Consider the following 24,940-nt stretch of genomic DNA (forward strand, 5'->3'; position numbering starts at 1 on the left):
TTAAAAATATTTACTTATTTGGTTTGCCAGGTCTTAGTTGTGGCAGGCGGGCACCTCAGTTGTGACACGTGCGCTCCTTAGTTGTGGCATGTGAACTCTTAGTTGCGGCATACATGTGGGGTCTAGTTCCCTGATCAGGGATCAAACCCGGGCCTCCTACATTGGGAGCGTGGAGTCTTAACCACTGCACCACCAGGAAAGTCCCTGTATATATTTTTTTTAGATTCCACATATAAGTGGTATCATATGATATTTGTCTTTCTCTGACTTACTTTACTTAGTATGATAATCTCCAGGTCCATCCACGTTGCTGCAATGGCGTTATTTCATTCTTTTTCATGGCTGAGTAATATTCCATTGTATACATGTACCACATCTTATCCACTCCTCTGTCGATGTACATTTAGTTTGCTTCCATGTCTTGGCTGTTGTAAACAGCGCTGCAGTGAACATTGTGGTGCATGTATCCTTTCGAACCATATTTTTCTCCGGATATATGCCCAGGAGTGGGATTGCTGGATCATATGGTAGCACTGTTTTTAGTTTTTTAAGCAACCTCCATACTGTTCTCCATAGTGGCTGTACCAATGTACATCCCCACCAACCATGTAGGAGGGTTCCCTTTTCTCCACACCCTCTCCAGCATTTATAGTTTGTAGACTTTTTGATGATGGCCGTTCTAACTGGTGTGAGGTGATACCTCATTGTAGTTTTGATTTGCATTTCTCTAGTAATTAGTGATGTTGAGCCTCTTTTCATGTGCTTTTTGGCTATCTGTACGTCTTCAGGAAGGAGTTTTTGGTACAATGGATCTATTCTTTGTTCTGATTGTGTTGGCGGTTATATAAGTTAAAATTCATGGAACCGAATACCGGAAAATGAGAGTATTGTTGTAAATATGTAAAATAAACTGTTCGGAGAAACATTTTTTTAAAAATCAGCTTGCACAAAATTACAACCTCATAAACTGCCCTCTAGAAAATTCAGGAATGGGAAGCAGCATCCTGACCCTGGCCCTGTCTACAGGAGTGGCGACACCTATTTGGGGTTTTGGAGGACATCACTCACCCGTCGCTTCTCCTACGTTTTCCTCCGTTTCAGCAGCTCCTGAAGCCCCCAGCATGGCTAGTCTTCAAATTCTGTCAATTCCCTGGATATACAGAACACTTTTTTTTTGCCCCCACATCCCTGTCTCTCAGTGTCCCCACCTCTATTTCTTTTTTTAAAAAATAAATTTATTTATTTTTATTTATTTTTGGCAGCATTGTGTCTACGTTGCTGTGCGCGGGCTTTCTCTAGTTGCGGCTCGCGGGCTTCTCATTGCAGTGGCTTCTCTTGTGGCGGAGCACAGGCTCTAGGCGCACGGGCTTCAGTAGTTGTGGTGCACGGGCTTAGTTGCTCCATGGCATGTGGGATCTTCCCAGACCAGGGCTCGAACCCGTGTCCCCTGCATTGGCAGGCGGATTCTTAATCACTGCACCACCAGGGAAGTCCCTCACCTCTATTTCTAAGGCTGTGGGTCTCTCTCTCTCTGTTGTCTCCCCGTTTCTGCTTTTCACCTTCTCTGTCTCCATCTCTAGGTCTTCTTATCGCAGGGTCTCTGTTTTCCCCATTCGAGGCCTGCCCATTTCTACCTGTCCCTGTCTTGGGTCTTTCTCCACATCAGAGTCTCCCAAGCTCTGGATCTCCCCTTCTCTGAGTCTGTCTTCCTCTCATTCTCTGTGTCTCCATCTGTTGGTCTCCTTGTGTCTGTCCTCCTCAGTATCTCGCTATCTTGGGGACTCCGGGCCTTCTGGTCTCTCTATCTTTGTGTGTGCGCGCCTCTTGTCCTCACCTTTCTCTCCCTCCCCCTCTCTGCGTCCGTGTCTCCTCTTCTATGCCCCAATCCCTGTCTCTGCGTATGAGTCTCTTCTCTTCCTTTCTCCGTCTCTCTCTCTGGTCTTCTCTTGTTTATGCCGTTGCCATGGCATCAAGGACGGCGCAGGCGCAAGGGAGGTCGGACGCCAGGCTGGGCTAGCTCGGCCTCTGATTGGCTGTCTGGTCTGCCGTCGCGTCTTCGCTCTGCCCCCGTCCGCGCCGATAGACTGCTGCCTTCTGGGCGTTGCAGGTTCCGCGCACGCGCAGTCTGGCCCGACGCCGTCGCGCCGGGCTCCCGGGCCGCTTCGTCGAAGGTACGCAGGCTGGCGGCCGCGACGTACCGTTCCTGAGGGTCGAGTTGTAGCGGACCGGCTCGTGTACGCGCGCAGCTGCGTTCCGAGGTGACCGGAGGGGGCTTGACGGCGAGGGTGTCTGTGGTGGGCGCTCAGGTGGGAGCAGGGGAAGGTGCCAAGCCGCCCTGGGCTGCGAGCAGGGTCGTCTCTGCCGGTCGGTCGCCCTGCGTCTCTACCCCGTCACCCGGGCGTGGGTTCGGTTTGAGTGAGGTGCCTGCCTCTGCTCTGGGACCTCTTAGGTGGGCGAGGGAAACCGTATCGGGGAAAGGGCAAGAATGGGTCAGCCGGCAACGGACATTGAGGACCACAGAGGATTGTTTTTTGGACCTTTTTAAAATAGTGTCAGATAGGACTCTGCCTACCCTTTGTTCAGATTCACCTGTTGGCATTTTATGTTTTGCACACCTCTGCCTCTCTCTCCCTTATGCTTCTCCATTTTCTCCGCCCCCCCCATCCCATCATATACAGACCCGTCTCTTAGTTGACTCATCGGAGGACAAGTTGGACAGTTCCACCATCCTTGACTCCATACCAGGGTCTGGTCCCTGTTCCCCCAGTCACCCCAACAACTTCCTGTAGACGTGTCTTCTCCTGCTCCCCAACCAGTTCAGGGCCCGGCGTGACACATTGTTGCTTTTCCTCTGCTTGCTCCTTGGGACTGTGACTTCCTTAAATTCCTTGTCTTGAGGCTTTTGGGGCGCCCAGGCCGGTCACGCAGGATGTCTCTTTGTTGTCTGTCTCTCCTCGTGAGCGGGTCCAGTGTGCGCGTTCTTGGCAGGGACTGAGGAAGGCAGCTGAGATACTCAAGACGCTCCTTGCTCCACGTGTTTTTCATTCTAAAGGCACCTTTTTTCCCCTTTATAATGAGTGAGTAATCTCTGCGTGAGGCCAGGAGCCGCTGTGAACACCCTGAGTCATCTGATGTGGAAATAGGGGGAGAAGGCGACATGGGGGCAGGGCTGGGCCTGGAGGTGGGAGCGAAGCTTGAGCTCTGCACAGCCCTGTGTGAAGGGGATTTGCCTCCACCCTTCAGGATCAGCTGGGGATGGGGAGAGGGCTGGCCAGGACCTGAACTCCCACTCACAGGCCCGTGCCTCTCACTGTGTGGGTACCTCTTTGTCCCTCTGCAGGTCTGGACTCTGGCTAAGATCCCAGAGCATATTGTCATCCTTGGTCTGTCTCCCTCGGGGCCTCAGTCCCGTGAACTCACCCTCCACAACAGGCGCTTTGCATGTTTGGAAAGATGCTGCCTTTGGAGAAAGCGTTTGCCACCCCCAGGAACTCCCCAACTCCCCTGGAATTGCCCACACTGGAGTCAACAGCTGGGGACCAGTAGGAGGGGCCCAAGACCAACCCTGGAAGGGCTCCTGCTGACCCCGAGTTCTCCTGCCTGCACTTCCGGAACTTTTTCTACCAGGAGGTGGCTCGATCCCACCAGGCCCTGGCCCGGCTCTGGGACCTGTGTTGAGACTGGCTGCAGCCTGAGGTGCACTCCAAGGAGCACAAGATGGAGCTGCTGGTGATGGAGCAGTTCTTGGGCATCCTGCTCGACAAGCTCCAGCCCAGGGTGGTGGCAGAGCAGCCCAAGAGCTGCAAGAAGGCAGCCTGCCTGGTGGAGGACCTCACCAAGGCCCTGGCGGAACCAGGTGAGGTCACCTTTCCAGAGGACAGTATGCCTTTGAGGAATGGGAGGGGATCAGCCCTGGAAGGAGTGACATTGACAGAATGGATCCCAGACCACAGCCAGCGGGTTACCTGAGAGAGTTCAGTTCCCTCATGTATAAGAGGCACAGAAGCTAAACACTCTGAGCTGGTGGAGCAGCTCCTCAGTCAGCAGGGATCTGGCCCACACCACCCTGCCTAGGGGCATCACCCTCATGGTTGCCTCATGGACCAGGAACACTGCTTGGGTTCCTGCCCTCACATCTGCCTTCCAGATGTAAGGAAGCAGGAGGAAGCAGCCCCTTAAAAACTAAGTAAGTATTCTCAGCACACTTCCGTCTCCTTATTATGGGAAGAAGGGGAGCACTGGGGCTGGGTGGGCAGTCTCCACCACATCTGAGGGCAAGGCCTATGGACTGGTGGTAATGGGGCCCTGGAGCCTTGGGCTCAGGGTCAGAAGCCTGGGTCCATGTTTGTCCCCCACCCCCAGCCCTGTGGGCTTACTGTGAACCTCTTGGGCTTACTCTCCCCTTGGGTGGAAACGGGGATGCCATCAAGATCTCCCTTGGGGTCCACCCACAGCTTTGAGCAAGGCGGTGTGTCACAGGGAAGCACGCTGAGTCTTTCCTGTCTGCCATTACCAGGTGGGCCGGCGAGAGCCAGCGAAGACCCGGAACCCAGTAAGACCCAGGCACCCCCGAGACCTGTGAGTGGCCAGCCAGCTCTTGGGTACGTGTGGTGGGCCAGGGTCTGTGGTTGGGAAAGGCCAGGAGGGAGACATCGTGCTAGTTCTTGAGGGAGCCCGAGGGAAGCCAGGTAGCTGAGGCCTGGAAGTCTGTGCTGTAATTCCGACTTCACCCCACAGGCTCTGTGAATGTCACGAGTATTATTTTTAATTAAATTCCTCTTCAGAGATGATTCAAATTGTACGTGCTTATCAGAAACAGTGAAAAGCATCAAGGTATAAAGAAGAAAGTAACAATCTCCCCACTCCCTCACGCCCTCTGCAAATCAAAGCAAGGTGCGCACCCTGGCATTTGCCCCTTCGTGTTCTTTTGTACATCTCACCTGAGTGCGCACACATCTCACCCATGTATGCACACATCTCACCCACGGGCCTGTGCAGAGGTTGACAGCCCGTTTCCCTGAAAATGATGTCTGTAGCACTGGCTGTTTGCGTGGAGCAACCCCTCACCCACCCAGGCCCCTCCAGGCAGTGGCTCGATATCCAGTGGCATCTCCTCACCTCCATGGCGTTTCACAGGATCCACCGTTCGTTGTCCTAGAGTGGGAATTTTGCTGCCGTTAAGGTTTCTGCCTCTTCCTGTAAATATGCAGTGAAACGTCCTCAGACATGTGCCTGGGTGTAGGAAGTTAGTTCTGTTTGGGTAGGGTGGGATCCTCAGGACCATTGGACAAAGGGCATTTCCACGTGGTTTTCCGAAAGTTCTATAGCATATATGTACAGGGTGCCTATTTTCCCACATCTGCGCCAGCACTGCATATTGTTGCTTTTTAAGATCTCTACCAGCCTGATGGGTAGAAAAATGTGTTATCTTCTTTTTGGCTTCTGTTTGAATGTGTAGGGCCACTGCTGAGCTTGAGCTGCTTTTTGCTTTCTTCTTGGCTGTTCTGCTCTGTCAGTTGAGGACACATGTGGGGTCAGTGGAACCCTGGGACCTGCTGTGATGTGACCATGCTGGGGCCTCCCTGACTGGCTGGGGGTGCCCAGCTGTGAGATCTACTCTCCTCAGCTTTGCCTTCCCTTCTCCCCAGTCTCTCCTGCTCCAGACCCCGTGCTTCTGGAACAGGAGAGCATCGGGGAGGAGAATACCAGAGAGGCCAGGCCCACAAAGGCTGAGCCAAAGGTGGGTGGGTGGGTGGGGGCCCACTTGCCCAGCAGCTCACGGGGCTTGTCCCACCCTGTCTTATCAACCTCCCTCCCTCCCTCATCAGTGTGCTGCCAGCTGTCCCAGGGAGGCCAGAGGATGAGGAGTGGGGTTGGGCTGAGGTTCCAGGGCTGGGCACCCAGGCTGCTGCCTCCCCAGGAAGCTAAGGGACGAGCCTGGCCCTGAGCGGTGGGTGAGGCTGGGGGAGTTCTCTGAGACCAGGGGGAGGGCTCTGACTCGAGCCGTCCCACTGCCTCCTGGGGAGTGCTGGCCAGGTGGCCCCTGACTGCAGGCTCCCCCCCAACCCACTTTGTGGTGACTCCATGGCCTCTTCCCTGTCCCTCTGGCTGTGTCAGGTGCACCCTTAGTCCCCCCGAGGGTGCACTGTGGCTGCCAGCGGCAGCTCCCCTCCTCACCCTTCCTGCTGCGTCTGCTGTCCCCAAGTCCCACCTCCCACCAACCAGGACTCCTGGCCTCACCCGGCCCCCCAGCCAGCAGCTGCCTCCCCACCCTCGTGCACCTTGCTCTTCTGCATCGAGTCTCAGGTTTTGTTGCCCTTGGGCCTCACAGGTCCCTCAGACCTCCTGGGCTGGGCAGAGTGCAGGGTCCCTGGCCACGTGGGCCACCTCTAGCCATGTGCTGCCCTGCAGTACATGAGCCTGGGGGGTGTCCCAAGGGAAGCCCTAGGTGGGCAGCACTTGCGGGGAGACCTTTGTGTGGATCTCCCATTCATGGATCTCAAGAGCCATGGCAGGAAGCTCTACACATGCCAGAGCTGTTGGAAAATTTCCACTTCAGCCTGGCCCTGGCCGAGCACCAGAATTCCCATGAGAAGGAGAAAGGCAATGCATTGGAGAGTGCCCTAGGCACCCCCGTGATGCATGTGGAGCCCATGCCAATGGAGGATTGGCAGGCTCCTGGAGAACATGGAAGGTGATGTTTTCCCTGTGCACTCTGAGGCATAGAGATGAGCCACTTTGCTGTAAGTGCCCCCAGAGAAGGACAACTACCTGCCTGAAATTTCAGAGTAACACATTGGGCTCCTTCGAAACCCTTGCGTGGCTTCCAGCGATGTCAGTGTGGATTTAAGTCTGCTTGTTTTCTAAACGAGCTAAGGTAGCTGAAGCACTTAGAACCCAGGAAGGGCCCACATGAAGCCCTCACCTTGCAAACACAGCTGTAAAGATGCTTACCTGTGAGCACAAGCCGCCAGGAGTGAAAGAAGACTCTGCTTTCTTCTCTGACTATTTCAGCACCACCCACACATTGGAACATTGGTCTTTGCAAAGTGTACGAGTTGCCTTAAAGTGTGTGATTGCCAACTCTTTCTTGAAGTCAGCCTTGGCTGTTCCTCTTGTTAGAACTTCCCAGGGCTGCTGTTCAAGCAGAAATCTTGCCCGCTGTTTTGTTTTTTTCGTAAATATGTGATGGCAGGTTTACTTCTGAGTCCTCAGTAGCGTACCGTTCTCCAGTTTAACTCACATGGGTATGGAGTGGCTTACAAAGATCACAAAAACACTCGGAGCCTAGTAATTGCAGTGTTTTCAAACTATGTCTCATCCCATTAGTGAGTTGAAAAATCAAATTAGTGGGTGGCCACTGGCATTACAGAGCAATGAAATAGAATAAAATAGGTCAAAATTCATAATGTAGTAAAGGCAAATATTGTTTTGTGAAACTTTTCAGCCATACATCTAAATATGAGAACTGGTTGCAATGTAAAATGTATATGTAAGATGCAGGGAGTGGGGGTGACTGTGATCAAAACCAGTTGAAAACACCAATAAAGGTTGATGAGATCTGCCTGCGTGGGCAAGGGGAACTTAACTCCTTGGGCTACGTAAGGCGATCTTTGAGTTTTGCATTTAATCTCAGGTTGCAGCATTGTTTTCATTGCCTGAGCATAAATTTGACTGCTTTCTGTGGATAGAGAAACTGGTGCCTCTTTCTGTCACTGTGTTTGGGCAGGCAGTCTGTTGTGATGGTGCCCGAATCACGGGGGCTTAACATAATAAAGGATTTATTTCCTCACTCACATCACAGTCTTGTGGTGGCTGCTGCTGCTTGAGTGTTAGTGGGTTCACACGGAGTGGCAGAGGGTAGCTGTGTTCATAGGGATGGGGGAAGGTAAACCACATAAATGGAAACCTGGAAAGATGGGAATGAGTTCCAACGGGAAGGAGGTGCTTAAATACCTTATGTAATGGACTGAGTTGTGTGCCACCGTGCCCACCTTCCCTCCATCCCCCTGCCCCCAGCTCATATGTGGAAGCCCTAACCCCTAATTTAGAGATAGGGCCTTAGGGAGATAATTAAGGTTAAATGAGGTCATACGGGTGGGGCCCTAATCCCATGGGAATGGTGTCCTTATAAAAAGAAAGAGCAGAGGTTGCTCTCTCTTGCCAAGTGTGCACAGAGGAAGCTAGGAAAAAAGGTCTCACCAGAAACCAACCCTGACAGCACCTTGATCTTGGAGTTCCAGCCTCCATAACTGTGAGAAAATAAATTTGTGCTGTTTTAAGCCACCTAGCCTGTGTGTTTTGTTTTGTTTCGTTTTTTGCGGTACGTGGGCCTCTCACTGCTGTGGCCTCTCCCGTTGCGGAGCACAGGGCTCCGGACGCGCAGGCTCAGCAGCCATGGCTCACGGGCCCAGCTGCTCCACGGCATGTGGGATCTTCCCGGACCGGGGCACGAACCCGTGTCCCCTGCATCAGCAGGCGGACTCTCAACCACTGCGCCACCAGGGAAGCCCAGTGTGTTTTGTTTTTTGTTTCTCATGGTAGCCCGAGCAGACTAATACATGACCGCCCGTTATTATTTGGGTTGATGAGTTTTGTAAATCAGTGTCAACCAGTGCAACTATCTGGAACACAAACAGCCCAGTTGCTTAAGAACTACTTTGACATTTGTGTTCCTTGAACTTTCAATTTCAGGTGTGGTGATTTTTCCTAGAGAATTAGTGGGGAAAAAAAGGAGAAAGCTACATACATTGAAAGGCTGAAATCCTTTCTGGATCTAGGTGGAATACTACAAGTAAAATACATACAAGTGACTAGGATGGCTATTTACATGGAGTTAAATACCCCCAATTACAGAGGAATGATGACTTAAATTTTGGTAGAGCCATTCAAAAAATAATGAAGCATAATGATAATTAAGAAGACTGTAGCAACATGGAAGAAAAATTTCTAAGTGTAGCTCAAGAAGTAGAATACAAATATTTGTTACATTGTAACTATAAAACATGGTGGAATTTTGGCTGCATTTGTTTTTGCTTTTTGAATTCCCTTGGAAATTCTTTATTTACAGCACTTCAATAAAATTCATTTTTCACCATTTTGAAAAAAATCCTCCCAATCATGGAAAACTGAAAAAAAAAAAAATGAAGGAGAAAAATTTTTTTTCTCATGTTCCCAGCTCATAGGAACTTTTGACATCTCAGTATCCGTCCTTCCAGTCATTTTTCTGTGTACAAGATTTGGTATGTATGTGTTCAGTGCATATATAAAATTTGTGAGCATCTTCATTATAAATGTGTGTGTGTTTCTTGAGTATCCTGAGTGAGGGATCAGTCCAGATTCATTGGGCCTGTTGCTCACACGACTGAGAAGTCCCTCTTTGGGAGGAAGAATTAAAAATTACTAAGATAAAATGAGGTGTTAGGCTTTGGAAGGGGTGCAATAGAGTGAAGGACCTTGGAGTTTCAGCTTCATTTACTTCATGGCCAATCCATGAAACCCGATCCTCAAAACATAATGTAACTCAGGCCTCTCTCAACCAGTGAGCACCTGAGTTTATAGAAAGGACAGTTTCCAGAAGTCTCAGTGAAACAACCAGCTCTCCAGCTCCAGCCTCTGGCCGACAAAAACTGTCTCTTGAGAGTTGGGCTCCTGAGAGGCCACACACAAACGGAAGCATTTCTTAGGGCAACCCTCCCAGGCTTCCCAGAAGTGTAGGGAAAGGGGCGTGGCTTCTGCAGTAGGAAGTTCTGATTTCCTGTAGTGGAGACTGCTCTGAGAGGGAGACTCTGGGACAGATAAATCTAATCCTTCCCAGGTTCTTACCAAGTTTCTTCTCAATGGTTCATATCCCTGCACCTTTGGATGGGAGTTAAGCACAGACCCATTTTCCCTGATGCCTGACCCAACCCAGCTTACCCTGAGGTTAACAAGTGGGGACATCTGGCGATATTTTTGTCTCTCTGTAGAATAAATCATCCATTTGTGTGCTTTACCATGTGTTGGGCAGGGTGGTGATGGAAGAAGAACAGCAAATTCTAAATTTCTTTTATTAGGTTTGTTTTTGTAGTGGTTTGAGAAAAGCAACTCTGAAACTATTTTACAAGTATTTTAGAATTCAGCAAATTAGTATGTTTATTTTAGGGGTCTTAGCATTCTCGCTATTGAAGAGGGACATAAAAATACGGGGAGTCACAGATTGGAATGGGAGGTATTTCTGTGTATGTATATGCACCCATATACCTTTTTGTGTGTATCTATGTAAGTGTTTATACATGCGCCTTTATTTCCTAGCTCAGCAGTAGACAACCTAGTAGCAGTGAGCACACCTGGCACTCAGATTTGGTCCTGAATAGCATCCCCTACTAATATGAACCAGTTCTTTGGACCTGCAGAAATATGGCTGATTTCGGGGCTGATTTCAGGGTAGAAACAAGATGAGTTTATAACATCTTATACTGAAAATGATGAAGGCATGTCACAGGGATGGCAGGAACTTTCCTGAAGGGACTATTATTGGCCACGTCTGGGACAACATGAGCACCAAAAAACCTAAGGACAGCAGTAAGTCATAAAACAGGTGTTCACCAAGGCATCAGGGCAAGCCTCTCTGAAAAAGCCAACAAACCACAAGTGCAGAGGCTCCTAATGTGAGACCCCTCCCACCTCCCAATCCACCACACAATAATGCAGGTGTTATTATCTCTGGCCAATCTTCACCTTGTCTCCTCTCTATTCTGACTGACTTTGCTGCTGCTCTTCCCAGCACATCTAATTTCCTTGAGGACAAGCAGCTACACAAGGATAGAAGCACAGGGAAAGGGAAGAGGATACATGTAATAAAGGGAGGGAGGTCTGAACACCTGACCAAAGGACCAAGGCTATTGAGCTGCCCTGTCCTGTACAGCCACTCGCTGGCTACATGTGGCAAATGAGCACTTGAAATGTGGCTACAGCAAATTAAAATGTACTGTAAATGTAAAACACACACTGGATTTCAAAGACAGTATAAAAAGAAAGCAAAATATCTCAATTGTGATTTTTTTATATAAACAACATGTCAAAGTGGTAACATTTGGGATATATAGGGACAAATAGTAAATTAATTTCACCTGTTTCTTCTTTTTAAATGGGACTATTACAATATATTTAAAATTTACCGATGGGGCTTACACATTGTGTCTATTGGAGAGTGCTGCTATGCACTACTTACTGATTTTCTTAAGTGTTTTTTTTTTCACTCTCATAGTTCCTTATTCACTTGTTTCCCCACACACACTAGAAGGTAACCTCAGTGAAGGTAGGACCTTGTCTGTCTTGCTGTATCCTCAGTGTATGACAGTGCCTGTAGTAGGGGTGTATAGACATTTAATGAGTGAACAATAAATGATGTCTCTCCATCAGTTTGAATAATTTAGAGATGATTATGTTGGTATCATTAGTCATGATTATGTATACACCCAAGATGCATTTTTACTGTTTACTTTGCAACTTCTGGTTACTGTTTCCATCAATGTAATTTATATTCCTCCCAGTCATCTCCCTCCCTTGCACACATTTACTGACACTCCAGTGTGTACTTTAAAAAACAATATTGTTTTATTACTACCAGCAGAAGTGGCCTGCATGGGGTGGTGGGTGTGCCTGGCTCAGGGTATGTGTGGGCTGTGAGGGGTAGATGATAATTGGGAGGCTGAAGGAAAGGGAGTGGGGCTGCAGGCCAGGCCCAAAGGCTCCTCTGATTTACTTCTGGGAAGAGGTAGACTTAATAAAGGAGTCATGGCAAGCTACGGCCAGGCCGCCAATACGATTAAGAAATTCTTGGAAATCTAGCTGCCCATCAGAGTCGAGGTCCAGTTTCTTCATCATGCGGTCAAGGACAGTAGGGTCCTTCTGGTTCTTTGTGAAGGCACCCAGCTCTGTATTCATGAAGATAAGGAACTCGGCCTTGGAGAGTTTGCTGTTGTTACCGTCCCTTCCAGCATGCTTTTGGGAAACAGCAATCACAAACTCAATGCACTGTTCAGTCTCTGTAGGGCTGGATATTTTTGCCATGTTTGGAGAGGAGCGAGGCACGGGGCTGCGAGCGGGGAGCGGCGCGCAAGCCATGATTTTCTCACGTGGTTTTTAAATGACTGAAATTAAGTCCAAAAAAGAGGGGGCATTCCACAAGCATACTGAGGAACAGTATTGGAAGACTATTTGCAACATGGTTTCCCCAAGGGAGAAATTTCAATTTAACTGGAAGCTTATATCCTAGCACTGTGATTAGAAAAGTCAAACTGATTGTTATAACCCTAACTGATGGTTAGTGACCAAAACCAGCCAATGCAATTTACATATGGGTTCTAGTGAGGGTGACAAGTCACTGTTTAAGGATCACGGTTGTCAGGGTGACTGCTGTTAGTGGATTCAGGGTTCAGTGAAATACTATAGACGCCTTCAAGTTAAATTTTATAAAAACAAAAGCTTATTAAACACCAGGATAAAGAATCAATAAAAAAAAAAACAGTTCAAAAGAAGATTAACTTGTACATTTCTCAAGAGATAGATCTTGCAAAACATAAGGTTCCAACGTGGGTGTGCTCTTGCTCATAAGATGGTGGCTTAACAAAGAAAAAATCTTCCTCTTTTTATGAAACAGCAACATCTGCATTTCTAATGCCTGTGAGTCCTGTAGAAAAATTTATAGCAAGAAGAGAGCAGCAAAAGCCATCTCAGAATCTGCAAGACTCCATGGAAGTGGCTTTACCTTTCAAGTCTTCCTATACAAATCTTTTCAATTCCATTGCATATAAAGATTAACTTATTGCAATATAATGCATATAACTACTTTAAAATCTGTTTATAGTACATGGATACTTTGTTATATGGCATTTACATCTGTGAGGCTGGTGGCCATGTACCTTGACCAAAGTATTTACACACAAATCAGAAAATTTTGTACTGAGACAGCTGAATATTCATGGTGATTCCATAAAGTGCCACTCTCATGTCTGGAACACTCTGCCATATTGTTTTTAGGGAATATCAGAGTCAAGTTGCACCATTCATAAGCAACCCCTGCCAAGAATGTAATGTACAATAATGATAAATTCTGACTGCGTTTGGTTCTTTTATATGAAAGGCATTCGCTGAGTTTGTCACCACTTTGAAAATCTCTGGTTTGGAATATGGTGAATCCTTAGAAGCCACCCCAGATCCACATTTTTTTCCATTTCTCTTTTGTAGGTTCTATAATGAAGCATTAGTGGCCACTCATGGCTGAAAGTCCTCAACAGTGATTAACTCCACACTTCCCTACTGTCTGGATGATCTGATATCCCGGGATGGATGACCCAGAGCTAGGTATTCCCACAATCATTTCCATAAATATGAACTCTCTGTGGGGGTGTAAGGAGTTTGCTGAGCATGAAGGCTTGTGTATAATGTTTGTGTTGTTTCTCAGGAGTATGACTGGGTCAAATCTAGTAAGCGATGCACTACAGCTTAAGGCTTTGCTGGGTCCCGGAACATGTGGAGTGGGTCTACCCAGCATGAGTTCTCTGGTGCTTGGTAAGGGAGGAGCTGTGTGTGAAGGCTTTCCCGCAGTCCCTGCACTCATATGGCTTCTCTCCTGTGTGGATCCTCCGGTGCTGAGTGAGGTGGGTGCTCTGCCTGAAGGATTTTCCACAATCCTGGCACTCGTAGGGCTTTTCCCCAGTGTGTGTCCTCTCGTGCTGGCTGAGCGATGAGCTGTGGCTGAAGGATTTTCCACATTCGTTGCACCCATAGGGTTTCTCCTTGGTGTGAATCCTCTGGTGTTCTATGAGGAGGGAGCTCTGGCTGAAGGCCCTGCCACACGCATTACACTCGTAGGGCTTCTCTCCCGTGTGGATCCTCTGGTGTTGAATGAGTGGCGCAAGCTGGCTGAAGGCTCTGCCACACTCGTTACACTCGTAGGGCTTCTCCCCAGTGTGGATCCGCTGGTGTTTGGTCAGGGACGAGCTGTGGCTGAAGGCCTTCCCGCACTCGCTACACTCATAGGGCTTCTCCCCGGTGTGGATTCTCTGGTGCTGAGTGAGGTGTGTGCTCTGCCGGAAGGCCTTCCCGCACTGACTGCACGAGTAGGGCTTCTCACCTGTGTGTGTCCGCTCATGCTGGCTAAGTGACGAGCTGTGACTGAAGGTTTTCCCACACTCGTTGCACCCGTAGGGCTTCTCTCCTGTGTGGATCCTCCGATGCTCGGTCAGGAGCGTGCTCTGGCTGAAGGCCTTCCCGCACTCGCTGCACTCGTAGGGCCGCTCACCTGTGTGTGTCCTCTGATGCTGAATCAGTGGTGTGATCTGGGTGAAGGCTTTTCCACATGCCTGGCACTCGTAGGGCTTCTCCCCCGTGTGGATCCGCTGGTGTTTGGTCAGGGACGAGCTGTGGCTGAAGGCCTTGCCGCATTCTCCACACTGGTAGGGCTTCTCCCCAGTGTGGATTCGCAGGTGCTGGGTGAGGTGGATGCTCTGCCGGAAGGCCTTCCCGCACTGACTGCACGTGTAGGGCTTCTCACCTGTGTGCGTCCGCTCGTGTTGGCTGAAGGAGGACCTAAAACTAAAGGATTTCCCACATTCACTGCACTCGTAGGGCTTCTCACCTGTATGAGTTCTCTGGTGCTGGATCAGTGGGGCAATTTGGTTGAAGGTCCTCCCGCACTGAGTGCACTTATAAGGCTTCTCACCAGTGTGGATTCTCTGGTGTTTGGTAAGCGCTGAGCTGTTTCGGAAGCCTTTGCCACATTCGTGACATTCGTAAGGTCTCTCTCCCGTGTGTGTTCGGTGGTGTTCGATGAGTGCTGAGCTGTGACTAAAGGCCTTTCCACATTCCTGACATCTGTAGGGCTTCTCTTTTGCACAGGTTTTCTGTTGAGTACCTGAGTCCGGATCCTCCCTCCTTCCATGTGTTCCCCACACGGGGGGGCCTTGCCTTTTAGGAGTCATTGGTCGAGTTGGGAGATCAGGCCTCAGACTCAAGTTTTCCCCAAACCCATTCCCCTGCTGCTGCTCCTGAGTGGGTGTCTTCACAGGCATGAAGGCAGCCTGCACCACATGGCTATCCGGCCTCTTGCGACCCTGTTCCCAGTGGCCCTCAGCATTTTCACCCTTGGAGTTCCACAGACTTTCCCACAGGAACCTTTCTACCAGGGCATTATTGGGTATTTCTTCAGTTATGTCTTGTTTCACAGTTGATAGTTTGGTTTGTCTAGTTTCAAAGTCTAAAAGAAACAGAAAAATGGAAATGTCCCTTAATCCCAGTTCTGGGGGAAGAGTTTGTGGTGGCTGGATGGGTGGATGGAAGAATAAAACTGATGGTTTTGAAAGGTCCAAGGCACAGGTGGCTTTGTCCATTAAAAAAAAGAGAGTTTTGCAAATCAGAGAAGGAACAGGAGAGGGAGGAGAAGCACAGAGGATAACCAGGGGTGGGGGACTTGGTGTAGGGGTGTGGATGGGGTTTTCAGGGGGAGCACAGAGAATGAGGGTGGGAGACGGTGCTGAGGAGAGAGCTAGCATCCAGGGAAACTGCTGACAGACGCCCCGGGCCTGAAGTACTGCCAGCCCAGAGCAGAGCTCAATGGGCACGCTGAACGAACAAACAGATACATTTGCTCCTCCTCCTCCATCATTTTGGCCGTCTCTGCACAGCCATGGCTTCGGTGTCCCCACCCTGACACCAAACTGGCCTAAAGGTGTGACATGGGCACCGTTCCCATTTATGTTACACTCTAGTGAAAAGCTAAAAATAAAAAAGGTCAAGCCAGATGTGGTTGGCAGAACAGTGGCTCCCAAATATATACACATCCTAATCTCTGGAAGCTTTGAATCTATGCTTACCTTACATGTCAAGGAGGAATTAGGCAGCTCATCATTTGACATAAGCAATCATCTGTGATTACCCTCATTGGCTTATCAGGGTGGGCCCAATGTAATCAGAAGAGTTCTTCAGTGTGAAAGAGAGAGGCAGGAAGGACATGATGTGAGAAGGCTTAACCAGCCATTGCTGAGTTTGAAGATGGATAAGGCCTTGTATCAAGGAATGTGCGCAGTCTCTAGAAGCTGGACAGTGAAAGGAAACGGATTTCCCCCAAACCCTCCAGAAGAAACACTGCCCTGCTGACACTGTACTGTAGCCAAGGGAGACCCATTTTGGACTTCTGACCTCTAGAACTGTAAGGTAATATGTGTTGCTTTAAGCCACTAAGTTTGTGGTAATTTGTCACAGCACCAATCCGAAGCTGATATATTAAGTAAGGACTGGTTATTACTCGAGGCTAGGGAGACCCTGTTATAACCCCCCCCACACACACACACACTGTCCCATCCCTTCTTAGGCCCTGGTGATGGGCCACTGCTTACCTAGGGTCAGGGCCTGTCGCCAGAGGGCCGGGACACTCCCACCCCCAACAGACTTACCTGCTGGTCTCAGGAGCTGGACAAGAGGTATGAAGAGAACTACCCAGCCAACCTACAGGCACATGGAAGAGCCCAGCCTGGATCCACCAGCACACAGATGCATGAGTCATAAGTGATTCTTTGGTTTAAACCACCGAGGCTGGAGTGTTTGTTACATGGCAAGAGCTGGCTGTTGCACTGCCTTGGTGGCCTTGTGCTTGCTGTTTCCTCTGCCCGGAGTTCTGTCCTCCCAGATTGTTTCATGGTCACATTGTTCTCATGGTTTAGGCTTCAGCTCACACACCACCTCCTTGGAGAGGCTAGCCCCCATCTCTCTGCTCAGTCCTCGCCCCAATCCTAGTCTCTACCTCATCCCCTGCTTCCATTTCTCAGCATTCATCATGATCTGTAATCATCTTGTTCACTGTTATTATATTATAGCTGTTTATCGTGTGCTCCTCTCCCTCACCAAAATGTCAATTCAGTGAAGGTGGGAACTTGGTCTTACTCACAGCAAAATGGATGCTTGGTGAATGTTCCCTGAAAGACTGAGTAGTTAATTTGCTCTGAAGAATCAGGGCAGAAATGGAGAGAGAACCTGGGGGTGAACGGGTTCCTCCCAGACCTCCAGGGCTTTCATCTCACCTGTGCACACACCTTGGGGGGCTCCCTTGTCCACCACCCACAGCTCCGCCTTGTGCTCCAGCAGGGAGATGACGTCCGGCTTTGGGAGCCAGTGTCCTGCTCAGGGAGAAACCCATGGAGTGAGCATCTGTGTCCCAGGACCCTTCCCAGCCCTCTGCCCACTCCACCCTCAGTCTTCTGGGACCCAAGTGGCTGGGGTTCCAGGAGGCCATGGTGTGGTAACAGCCTCTGACATTCCCTAGGGACCTCCTCCCCTCACTCAGTCCCTGACCCCATCCTTGGCCCCGGTGTGGCCAATCAGAGCTCTGCTTCATCCCGTGCCTGCTGGCAACAACTACCAGGCTGGAGGGGACCTGGCTGCCAAACCAAGACAACCCAGGGGCCTACTATGGGTGCCCGGGACACAGAGCCTGCCTCTTCTGCTGGTCTCAAACCTGGGAGAGGCACCCTCTCAGCTGTCTTGTCACCTTCAGAGGGCCCCATCTGCGAATGGAGGCAGAAAGGGGTAGGGGGGCGGGCAGCAGAGGGGTCCCGACAGCACCATAGGAAGATCCAGGTCTACCCGGGGTTCTGTGGTCACGGGACCCGGTATGTCCCTCTTACCCCATGACTTTCTGCTTCTGGCATTGTTAGCTAGGGTCTGTCATTTGCAACCAAAACATCCTAATTGACATTCCCTGCACTGAAACAGGTCCCTGAAGGCCAGGTATTTGCTTTTATGGCCTAGATCTACTCCCACTTTTATCCCAGGAAAATTAGAATCTGTACTGTAGGCAGACCATCAGGGGCACGGGGGTGGCCTCACCCACAGAGGCAAGGAGCCCAAAGGTCTCCAGCATCACATCTCGGTACAGGGTCCTCTGGGCTGGCTCCAGCTGCCCCCACTCCTCCCAGGTGAACTCCACGACCACGTCCTCAAAAGTCACTTGCTCCTGAAACGTCACACATGAGCGTCCTCAAGTGTCCCCGGCGTGGCTGCTAGTGGCAGCATCTGGTGAACTGGGGCCTTGGCCAAGTGGGTGGGAGGGTCTGGGGATTTGGATCAGGTTTTTACTGTGGGGCCTGGGACCCTGCTGGAGAAGAGTCTCTTGACATGAGAAATGCTGCTGATGCGTCATCAATGAAGGGGAGGATGGTCCTGGCGTGTTGGGTTCACAGGAAGTGTGCTTGCGTGGGTAGCCCCTCCGAGAAGCAGCTGGGTCTGGGCAGCGGGGAAGGAGCATCTGGAAACTGTCAGGTTGGCTCCCTGCCTCACCCTTTGGCCAAAATAACATCCTGATGGGTCCAAGATGCATACATAATGAATGAAACAAAGCCCTCTTTAAGAGATGAGAGGGTCCATGCTGCCACGAGCACGTTTTACAGAGACTGGGAAAGCTTAAGTGTCTTGACCAAAGTTATAAAGTTAGTAAGCAGCAAATCCAAGGGTTGAATCTGGGTGACTTTATTAAGAATCTGTTCATGTGTAAATTAAATTCAAGTACACAAAGATCCATGTATACGTAGAAAATCAGTGTGGTAGTGGGAGCATTTCAAAGCAATGGACACACCAGGGCAACTGGCCCTCTGTTAGGGGGAAAAATCAGTAGATCCCTACCTCACCATAAATAAAAATAAATTCCAGAAATATTAAAGAGATGAATATAAAAAAGGAAAAAGTTGGAAAAGTATAGGCCATGAATTTAATAAATGGGTGGTAGAGAAAGTCTTCACAAATAAAATATAAAACACTGAAAGTCAGAAAGAAGAAAAATGAGTGTGGTAGGCAGAATTGTGTCACTACCATCCCTGGATTACATGGCAAGGAGGAATTAAGATGGCAGATGGATGGGACTTCCCTAGCGGTCCAGTGGTTGGTTAAGACTCTGTGCTTCCACTGCAGGGGGTATGGGTTCGATCCCTGGTCAGGGAACTAAGATCCCAAGTGCCATGCTGCGGCCAAAAAAAAAAAAAAAAAAGATGGTAGATGGCATTAAGGTTGCTAGTCCACTGATCTTAAAATAAGGAGATTATCCTGGAATATCCTGGTGAGCCCAATATAATCACAAGGGTCTTTCAATGGGGAAGAGGCAGAAAAGTCAGCCTCACAGTAATAGTATGTGAGGAAGACTCAAATGGCCAAAGCTGGCTTTGAGGATAGAAGCGGGTCAGGAGCCAAGGAATGTGGGAGGCCTCTAGAAGCTGGAAAAGGCAAGGAAGTGGATTCTCTCTTAGAGCTGCCAGAAGGAACACAGCCCTGCTGACACCTTGATTTTAGCCCAGTGAGATGTACTACAGACTTCTGACCTCCAGAACCATAAAATAATAAATTGTGTGGTTTTAAGCCACTAAGTTTGTTAGGATTTGTTACAGAATCGACAGGAAAATAATACATTCAGCAATCAAAATTCATGACTTCTAGATGACAAAGTCTTTACAAGCCACTTCAAGGACCCATGACAGCAGAATGAATATTTGCACCATAAATGGAAGGAAAAGGATGAGTGGACAGCACATGCAAAGAGCTGACAAATCAGTAAGTAAAAAGCAAAAAGAGGACAGAGAGTCTGGGCCTTCTGAGAAGAGGATGGCTTAGTACCCAGGCATGGATTACTTTCACAATTGGCAGGTTTTCAAAAATACATACACTTGTTACGCCAGCAATTCCACTTCCCCTCCATCTCCCCCTTCCCCCAAGAACCTTGCTCCCCTGCTGCAACGTCGTAACAGGCAACTGGTAATGGCCTCGATGCCCATCGTGGCAGAGCAGCCAAAGTCAGGTTCTGGAAAATCTGCAGCCAAGCAAAAGACGGGGGGCACTAATAGGCACAGCTGGGGAACAACCTTCCAGATGGAAAAATCCTGGATGGTGGGACGTTGCCAGCCCAGTGCTATTTATGTAAAAGGAAACAAAGCTCTAATTCTAATATTTGTCTGAAAATGTGTACATAAACACAGGAAAATGAGGCGCGTGGAAGTGACAGCAGTGGCAGCTTTAGATGGAAGCCTGGGAGACGGGGCTGAGGAGCAAGGGGGACTTTATAAGTGCTGCTTGACATTTTTATAACGAGAATATCATTATGGGATATTATTTATTAAAAAAATAAATAAGCCAATTCATCAACCTAGAAATCACTATGAAGGATATCATGGTTTTGATACATTAAGAACTTTAAACTTGTGAACCTTAAAAACAAAATTCAGGGCTTCCCTGGTGGCGCAGTGGTTGAGAGTCCGCCTGCCGATGCAGGGGACACGGGTTCGCACCCCGTCCCGGGAAGATCCCACATGCCGTGGAGCGGCTAAGCCCGTGAGCCATGGCCGCTGAGCCTGCGCGTCCGGAGCCTGTGCTCCGCAATGGGAGAGGCCACAACAGTGAGAGGCCCACGTACCGCAAAAAAAAAAAAAAACAAAATTCAGAGCAAACACATAGATGGTGCTGAAAGATGCACGTGGATTGCTCACTTAATAACCCCAGGCCACGGGTGATCACATCCAACCACTGTTCACCCAGGGAGGACGCCAACGAAGTCACCCAAAATCACCCAGGGAGAAAGGGCTGAGCCAGGATTTGATCTTGGGTAGTCTGGGTCCAGCGCGTCCCCCTACTGGCCATGTGGCTGAACCACCTCCCTGAAAGACAAGTGAGAGAAAAACACACCCCAGGGGTCAGAATGGAAGTTTTGGGCCGGCAAGGAACTCGCATCCTCCTATCGGTTCCTCCTTGGACAAACAAGGACCCCTGAGATGTCACAGCAGCAGCGACTGAGGGAGGGGCACGAGGGAGCCCCAGGGAGGCTCGGAACTTCCTGTGCCTCAGCTGTACCATCCACTGGTGTCCATACATGCAGTTGCCAGGCTGCACACTCAGATAAATCTACGCTGTGCATAAATGACGCCTGAATACACAGAAGAGGGGCTGGAGAGACAAAGAGCCAATGGAGAGTGGCCAGGAAAATGAAATGGGTGGGGGTCTCCAGTGGCAGGACCCCTGAGGACTGTTTCCTAGTCTTCAACTTTGGACATTTAGATAATGGGTTAATAGAACTACCATATGATCCAGCAATCCCACTCCTGGATATATATCTGAAGAAAACAAAAACAGTAATTCCAAAAGACACATGCACCCCAGTGTTCATAGCAGCTAAGTGTCCATCAACAGATGAATGGATAAAGAAGATGTGCCATATATATATATGTACACACACACACACACACACACACACACACACAATGGAATACTACTCAGCCATAAAAAATGAAAAATTGCCATTTGCAATGGCATGGATGTACCTGCAGGATACTATGTTTAGTGAAATAAGTGAGACAGAGACAAATACTGAGTATTATCTCTTATATGTGGAATCTAAAAAAATAAAGAAATGAATGAATATAATAAAACAAAAACAGACTCATAGATATAGAGAACAAGGCCAGTTTCTTCCATGATCAAGTGGGGAATTTATGATTTTCTTTAAGGCCCGTAAGGTTTGGGCACAGACATCCTCTACAAAGGGATTTTCATCTCACAGAAGCAAGCACTATGGATGGCTAGTAGGGGAGATGCAAGGTCTATAGACTTTGGCCATGTGGGTGGGAGTGAGGGACACAAGGTGGCCCACATCCTGGACCCTGGTCTACCAGGCAAAATCTGCCTCTGCTAGAATTTCTCCCACCAGAACTGGGCATCTGGGAGGTGACGCTGTGAAGACCCGGCCCTGGATCCACATGATGGAGATTCAAACTCCAGCACCAGCTGTCTTTTAACTGCGCTGTGCCTCCCTGCCCTCATCTGCAAGTTACTGGGAGCTCCCTGAGGGCTGTTGGGAGGAGTGAGGGAATTCACAGGAAGTGTGTACCCTTGGCCCGGTGCATAGTGGGTGGTTTACCTGAGGACCCACCGTTCAAACAGCTGTGTTGGGGGGCCTGGGGAGATTTTATTTTCTCTCACCAACCCTCCCTGCTTGCTCCACACCTTCCAGACTCATTAGGTCTCACTCAGTGGTTATCTGCAGAGTCCTACTGAGTGCAGGTCACCGTTCAGGCCGTGGAAACAGGACAAACACAGCCCGCCTCCTGGTGCTTGTATGCTAGTTGCAGGGTCGGGGAGCTGGCAAAAATGAAAACCCCAGGAGAGAACAGTGCTCTGGAGAAAATGGGGGGATGCTGCTGGGCAGCCACACAGGGATCTGAAGGAGGAGCCATGAAGGCAGCAGGATGTGTGCTGGGCACTGGGGACCTCAGGGGGCAGGTGGTCTGCGCCAGGCCAGGGGTCCTGAGCTCACGCCTGCCTCAGCCACTCCCACTTGCGTGACTTGCCCCTGTGCCTTGATCTCCTCCTCATCCCACCTTGTGGGACTGATGTGGGGGCTGAACAGAGTGATGTGTCCAGCACTGACCAGAGTCCCAGACATTCATTGTCCACCCATTCACTGTACACCTACTGTGTGCCGGGCCTTTGCACGTGGCCAAAATGGCCAGAACTGCTTCCTAAGGCCCCAGGCCCCTGAAGCCGGCCTAGGAGACCTGGTTCTCAGTCTTCCTGCCACACGTGTGCCTGGTCTTCATGTTAGGTGCCTGGCGTGCTCCCACCTCCAGGCCTTTTCTCATGCTGTTCCCTCCACCTGGAACATCCCCCCTGTGGGCCCTGGCCTCACCCTGTCCTTTCTTGCAGATCTGTTTGGGGTCCACTTCCTCAGAGAGGCCTCCTGGGCTGTACTGGTTAATGCCTGGTCCCCAAGTCCACCCTCTTCTGGGCCTCATTTCCCTGCCCAACACTTGGCAGGTTTACATTCCTCATATGGTCTGTGAGCCCCCGGGGATGGAGATTTCTGCTCATCTTGTCTGTTCCTCTACCTGGAGTACCTGGAACAGTGCCTGGAATGGTGCCTGCTCGTTAGCAGTGCTCAGTACAGGTTGGCCAAGTGACTGGATGAAGAGAGTGAGCTGGGAGAACAGACCTAGAGCCCTGTGTTGAGAAAGTGCCAGACACATCAGTGGGATGGATGAACCACGTCTGCCAGGGTGGCATGGGGCGGGGGGGAATCCAGGAGGTCTTCTCGGAGGTGGTGAGGTAAGAAGTGGAGGAGGACATGGAGCTGATTAAAGCACTTTCCTGGTGAGGGCAGAGGCCCTGAGGGCAGAACGAGCCTGGTGGGGACCACAGGTAGAGCCTGGGAGGCCTGAGAGTGAGGTGGTGGTGTACTCACCGGGTCCCTGGCAGTGAGGAGCCCAGCGGTCATTCCCTCCTCCTTGGGCCTCTTGCAGGAACAGCCAGCTCCTCGGCAGGCAGTTCTAGGGGGAAAGGGGATGTGAGAGACTGGACAGGTGACAGGTGACCAGTAACCCCAGGCCCTGGAAGCCCTGTGTGCAGGTGGAAGGAGCTCAGCACCCAGGCCAAACTCAACAGCAGTGCAACCTCAGCTTGGCATTTCCCGAGCTCCTGCTGTGCACCCAGGTGCTAGTCCAGGCACTGTTGAAGTATGAGCTCAAATTTTCCCTACCCATTCCAGACAGGAAAACTGACCGCCAGGTGGGCAAGGAGCACAGTCTGGATTGCACAGATGATTTCGAGGGTGATGACTTACTGTGACAGAAAGCCAGACAGTACGGGGGTCTTGGGCACTGTATGGTGTGCGTCAGCTTCCCTCTCATAAAATGATGGTGGTGACCCAGGACAGAGTTTATGGGAATTAAAATGTGAAAACGGCTGGAAATGGAGCCCAGCAGGCAGCAGAATACACAGGAAGGCGACTGTTGCTGGGAGGGAAGACTCTTGCTTCAGTCAGCATCTGTTTAGCATCTACTACGTGCACGGCCCAATTCCCAGTGATTTACAAGCCGTTGCCTGGCTGAATGCCTAAAATGAAAGTCAGGCCAAAGGCAGGACGTGTTTCCCTTCTCTCTGTAATGTCCCTTGACGACCCTGCCTATGCACCCCTGATTCTGCCCCATCCAGCTTGTGCTCCGTTGTCTTCATTGCAGTTTCCTGGATGGGAGTTATCTTGTTTAGTGATGTTTTATGGGCTTATCATCATCTCCCTGACTCTCCTGTGGCATCCAGTGTGGAGACAATGTTGGGGGGCTCTAGGATATAAGATGGGCCTGGCACCCAGGACATATAAATACCTGCTTGTTGAATTAATGATGGAGCCTGAATGGTGCCTGGCATGCAGTCGGTGCTCAATAAGATTTTAATACAATGAGTCTGTTTCCTGGGTCCCAGGTGGCTAGGATCAAAATCTGGTGCTTTGGCTCTCCCTCTCCTTCATTCTTTAGACAGAAGTCCCTCAGGAAAGTGAAGCTCCAGAGATGACACTGTGGTGGGGCCTCGGCCTTACCCACTCTCCAAACCCTGGACGTCCCGCCAAAACAGGGAAGGGATGCAGGTCAGGCTGGCTCCAGGCTCTGAAGGGTCCGGCCAGCCAATCTCTTACTATGCTCGCGAAGCCAGAGACCCCAATGCCTTCCACCAAAGCCAGTACTCAACCCCTGCCCCAAGCCCTCCTCTCGGACCCTGAGACCACCCCCCAACCCCCTACCCAAACCGGGCCCCGCCCACTCGGCCCCGCCCGTACTACCCCCAGCGACCCGCCCTGGGCCCAAAGCAGCAGAAGAGACGAGACACAGACGCGCGCCGTTAGGTACACACCCGGGCCGGGGCCCCATAGAAGACCTTGGACCCGCTCCCGGATCGGCCTCCGCAGCCCCGGCCACCCCCAATCTCACTTACCCACCGGACTGTAGGACAAAGGCCACGGCAGCCACCAACCAACCTGCGCCTGCGCAGGGACGCCTAACTACGTCTCCCAGAAGGCAGCACGTGCGCTTCCGGTCGTCTTCCGGTGCGCCCCGCCCCCGCCCAGGGCCCAGGCTGAGGGGTTCGAATACTGAGCTCTGCC

General features: G+C 50.3%; 1 protein-coding gene, 1 non-coding gene and 1 pseudogene across 2 annotated transcripts; 1 reads left to right on the top strand and 2 right to left on the bottom strand.

Annotated features, from left to right (window-relative positions):
* Nucleotides 1–2,147: 2,147 nt before the first annotated feature.
* LOC111170067 (uncharacterized) lies at nucleotides 2,148–9,686 on the top strand. Its single transcript, XR_002643341.2, has 3 exons — nucleotides 2,148–2,258; nucleotides 3,341–4,186; nucleotides 4,517–9,686. It is a non-coding gene; the product is annotated as an uncharacterized LOC111170067 (transcript).
* Nucleotides 9,687–11,576: 1,890 nt separating this feature from the next.
* LOC111170066 (protein S100-A11 pseudogene) lies at nucleotides 11,577–13,268 on the bottom strand (annotated as a pseudogene).
* A 153-nt stretch (nucleotides 13,269–13,421) lies between these two features.
* ZNF135 (zinc finger protein 135) lies at nucleotides 13,422–24,567 on the bottom strand. The gene is made up of 4 exons (XM_022564839.3): nucleotides 23,249–24,567; nucleotides 17,866–17,992; nucleotides 17,061–17,156; nucleotides 13,422–15,241 (listed from the first exon to the last, which is right to left on the bottom strand). Exons 1-4 carry the CDS (start codon nucleotides 23,279–23,281, stop codon nucleotides 13,527–13,529), a joined length of 1,971 nt encoding a protein of 656 aa, XP_022420547.3. The 5' UTR covers nucleotides 23,282–24,567; the 3' UTR covers nucleotides 13,422–13,526.
* Nucleotides 24,568–24,940: the final 373 nt, after the last annotated feature.

The sequence above is a fragment of the Delphinapterus leucas genome, chromosome 20, assembly GCF_059928025.1.
Source record: "Delphinapterus leucas isolate spDelLeu-1000000601 "Yukka" chromosome 20, BTC_Dleu_Yukka2, whole genome shotgun sequence".
In the NCBI taxonomy this organism is placed as follows: Eukaryota; Metazoa; Chordata; class Mammalia; order Artiodactyla; family Monodontidae; genus Delphinapterus; species Delphinapterus leucas.

Bases quoted from the DNA above. Each gene is read 5' to 3' on its own strand.
- ZNF135 (XM_022564839.3), bottom strand. From the start codon at position 23,281: ATGACCGCTGGGCTCCTCACTGCCAGGGACCCG. The intron at 17,993-23,248 runs GTGAGTACACCA...GTGACGTTTCAG, and splicing joins TCCTCACTGCCAGGGACCCG to GAGCAAGTGACTTTTGAGGA. The intron at 17,157-17,865 runs GTGAGGCCACCC...CTCCCTGAGCAG, and splicing joins TGGGCTCCTTGCCTCTGTGG to GACACTGGCTCCCAAAGCCG.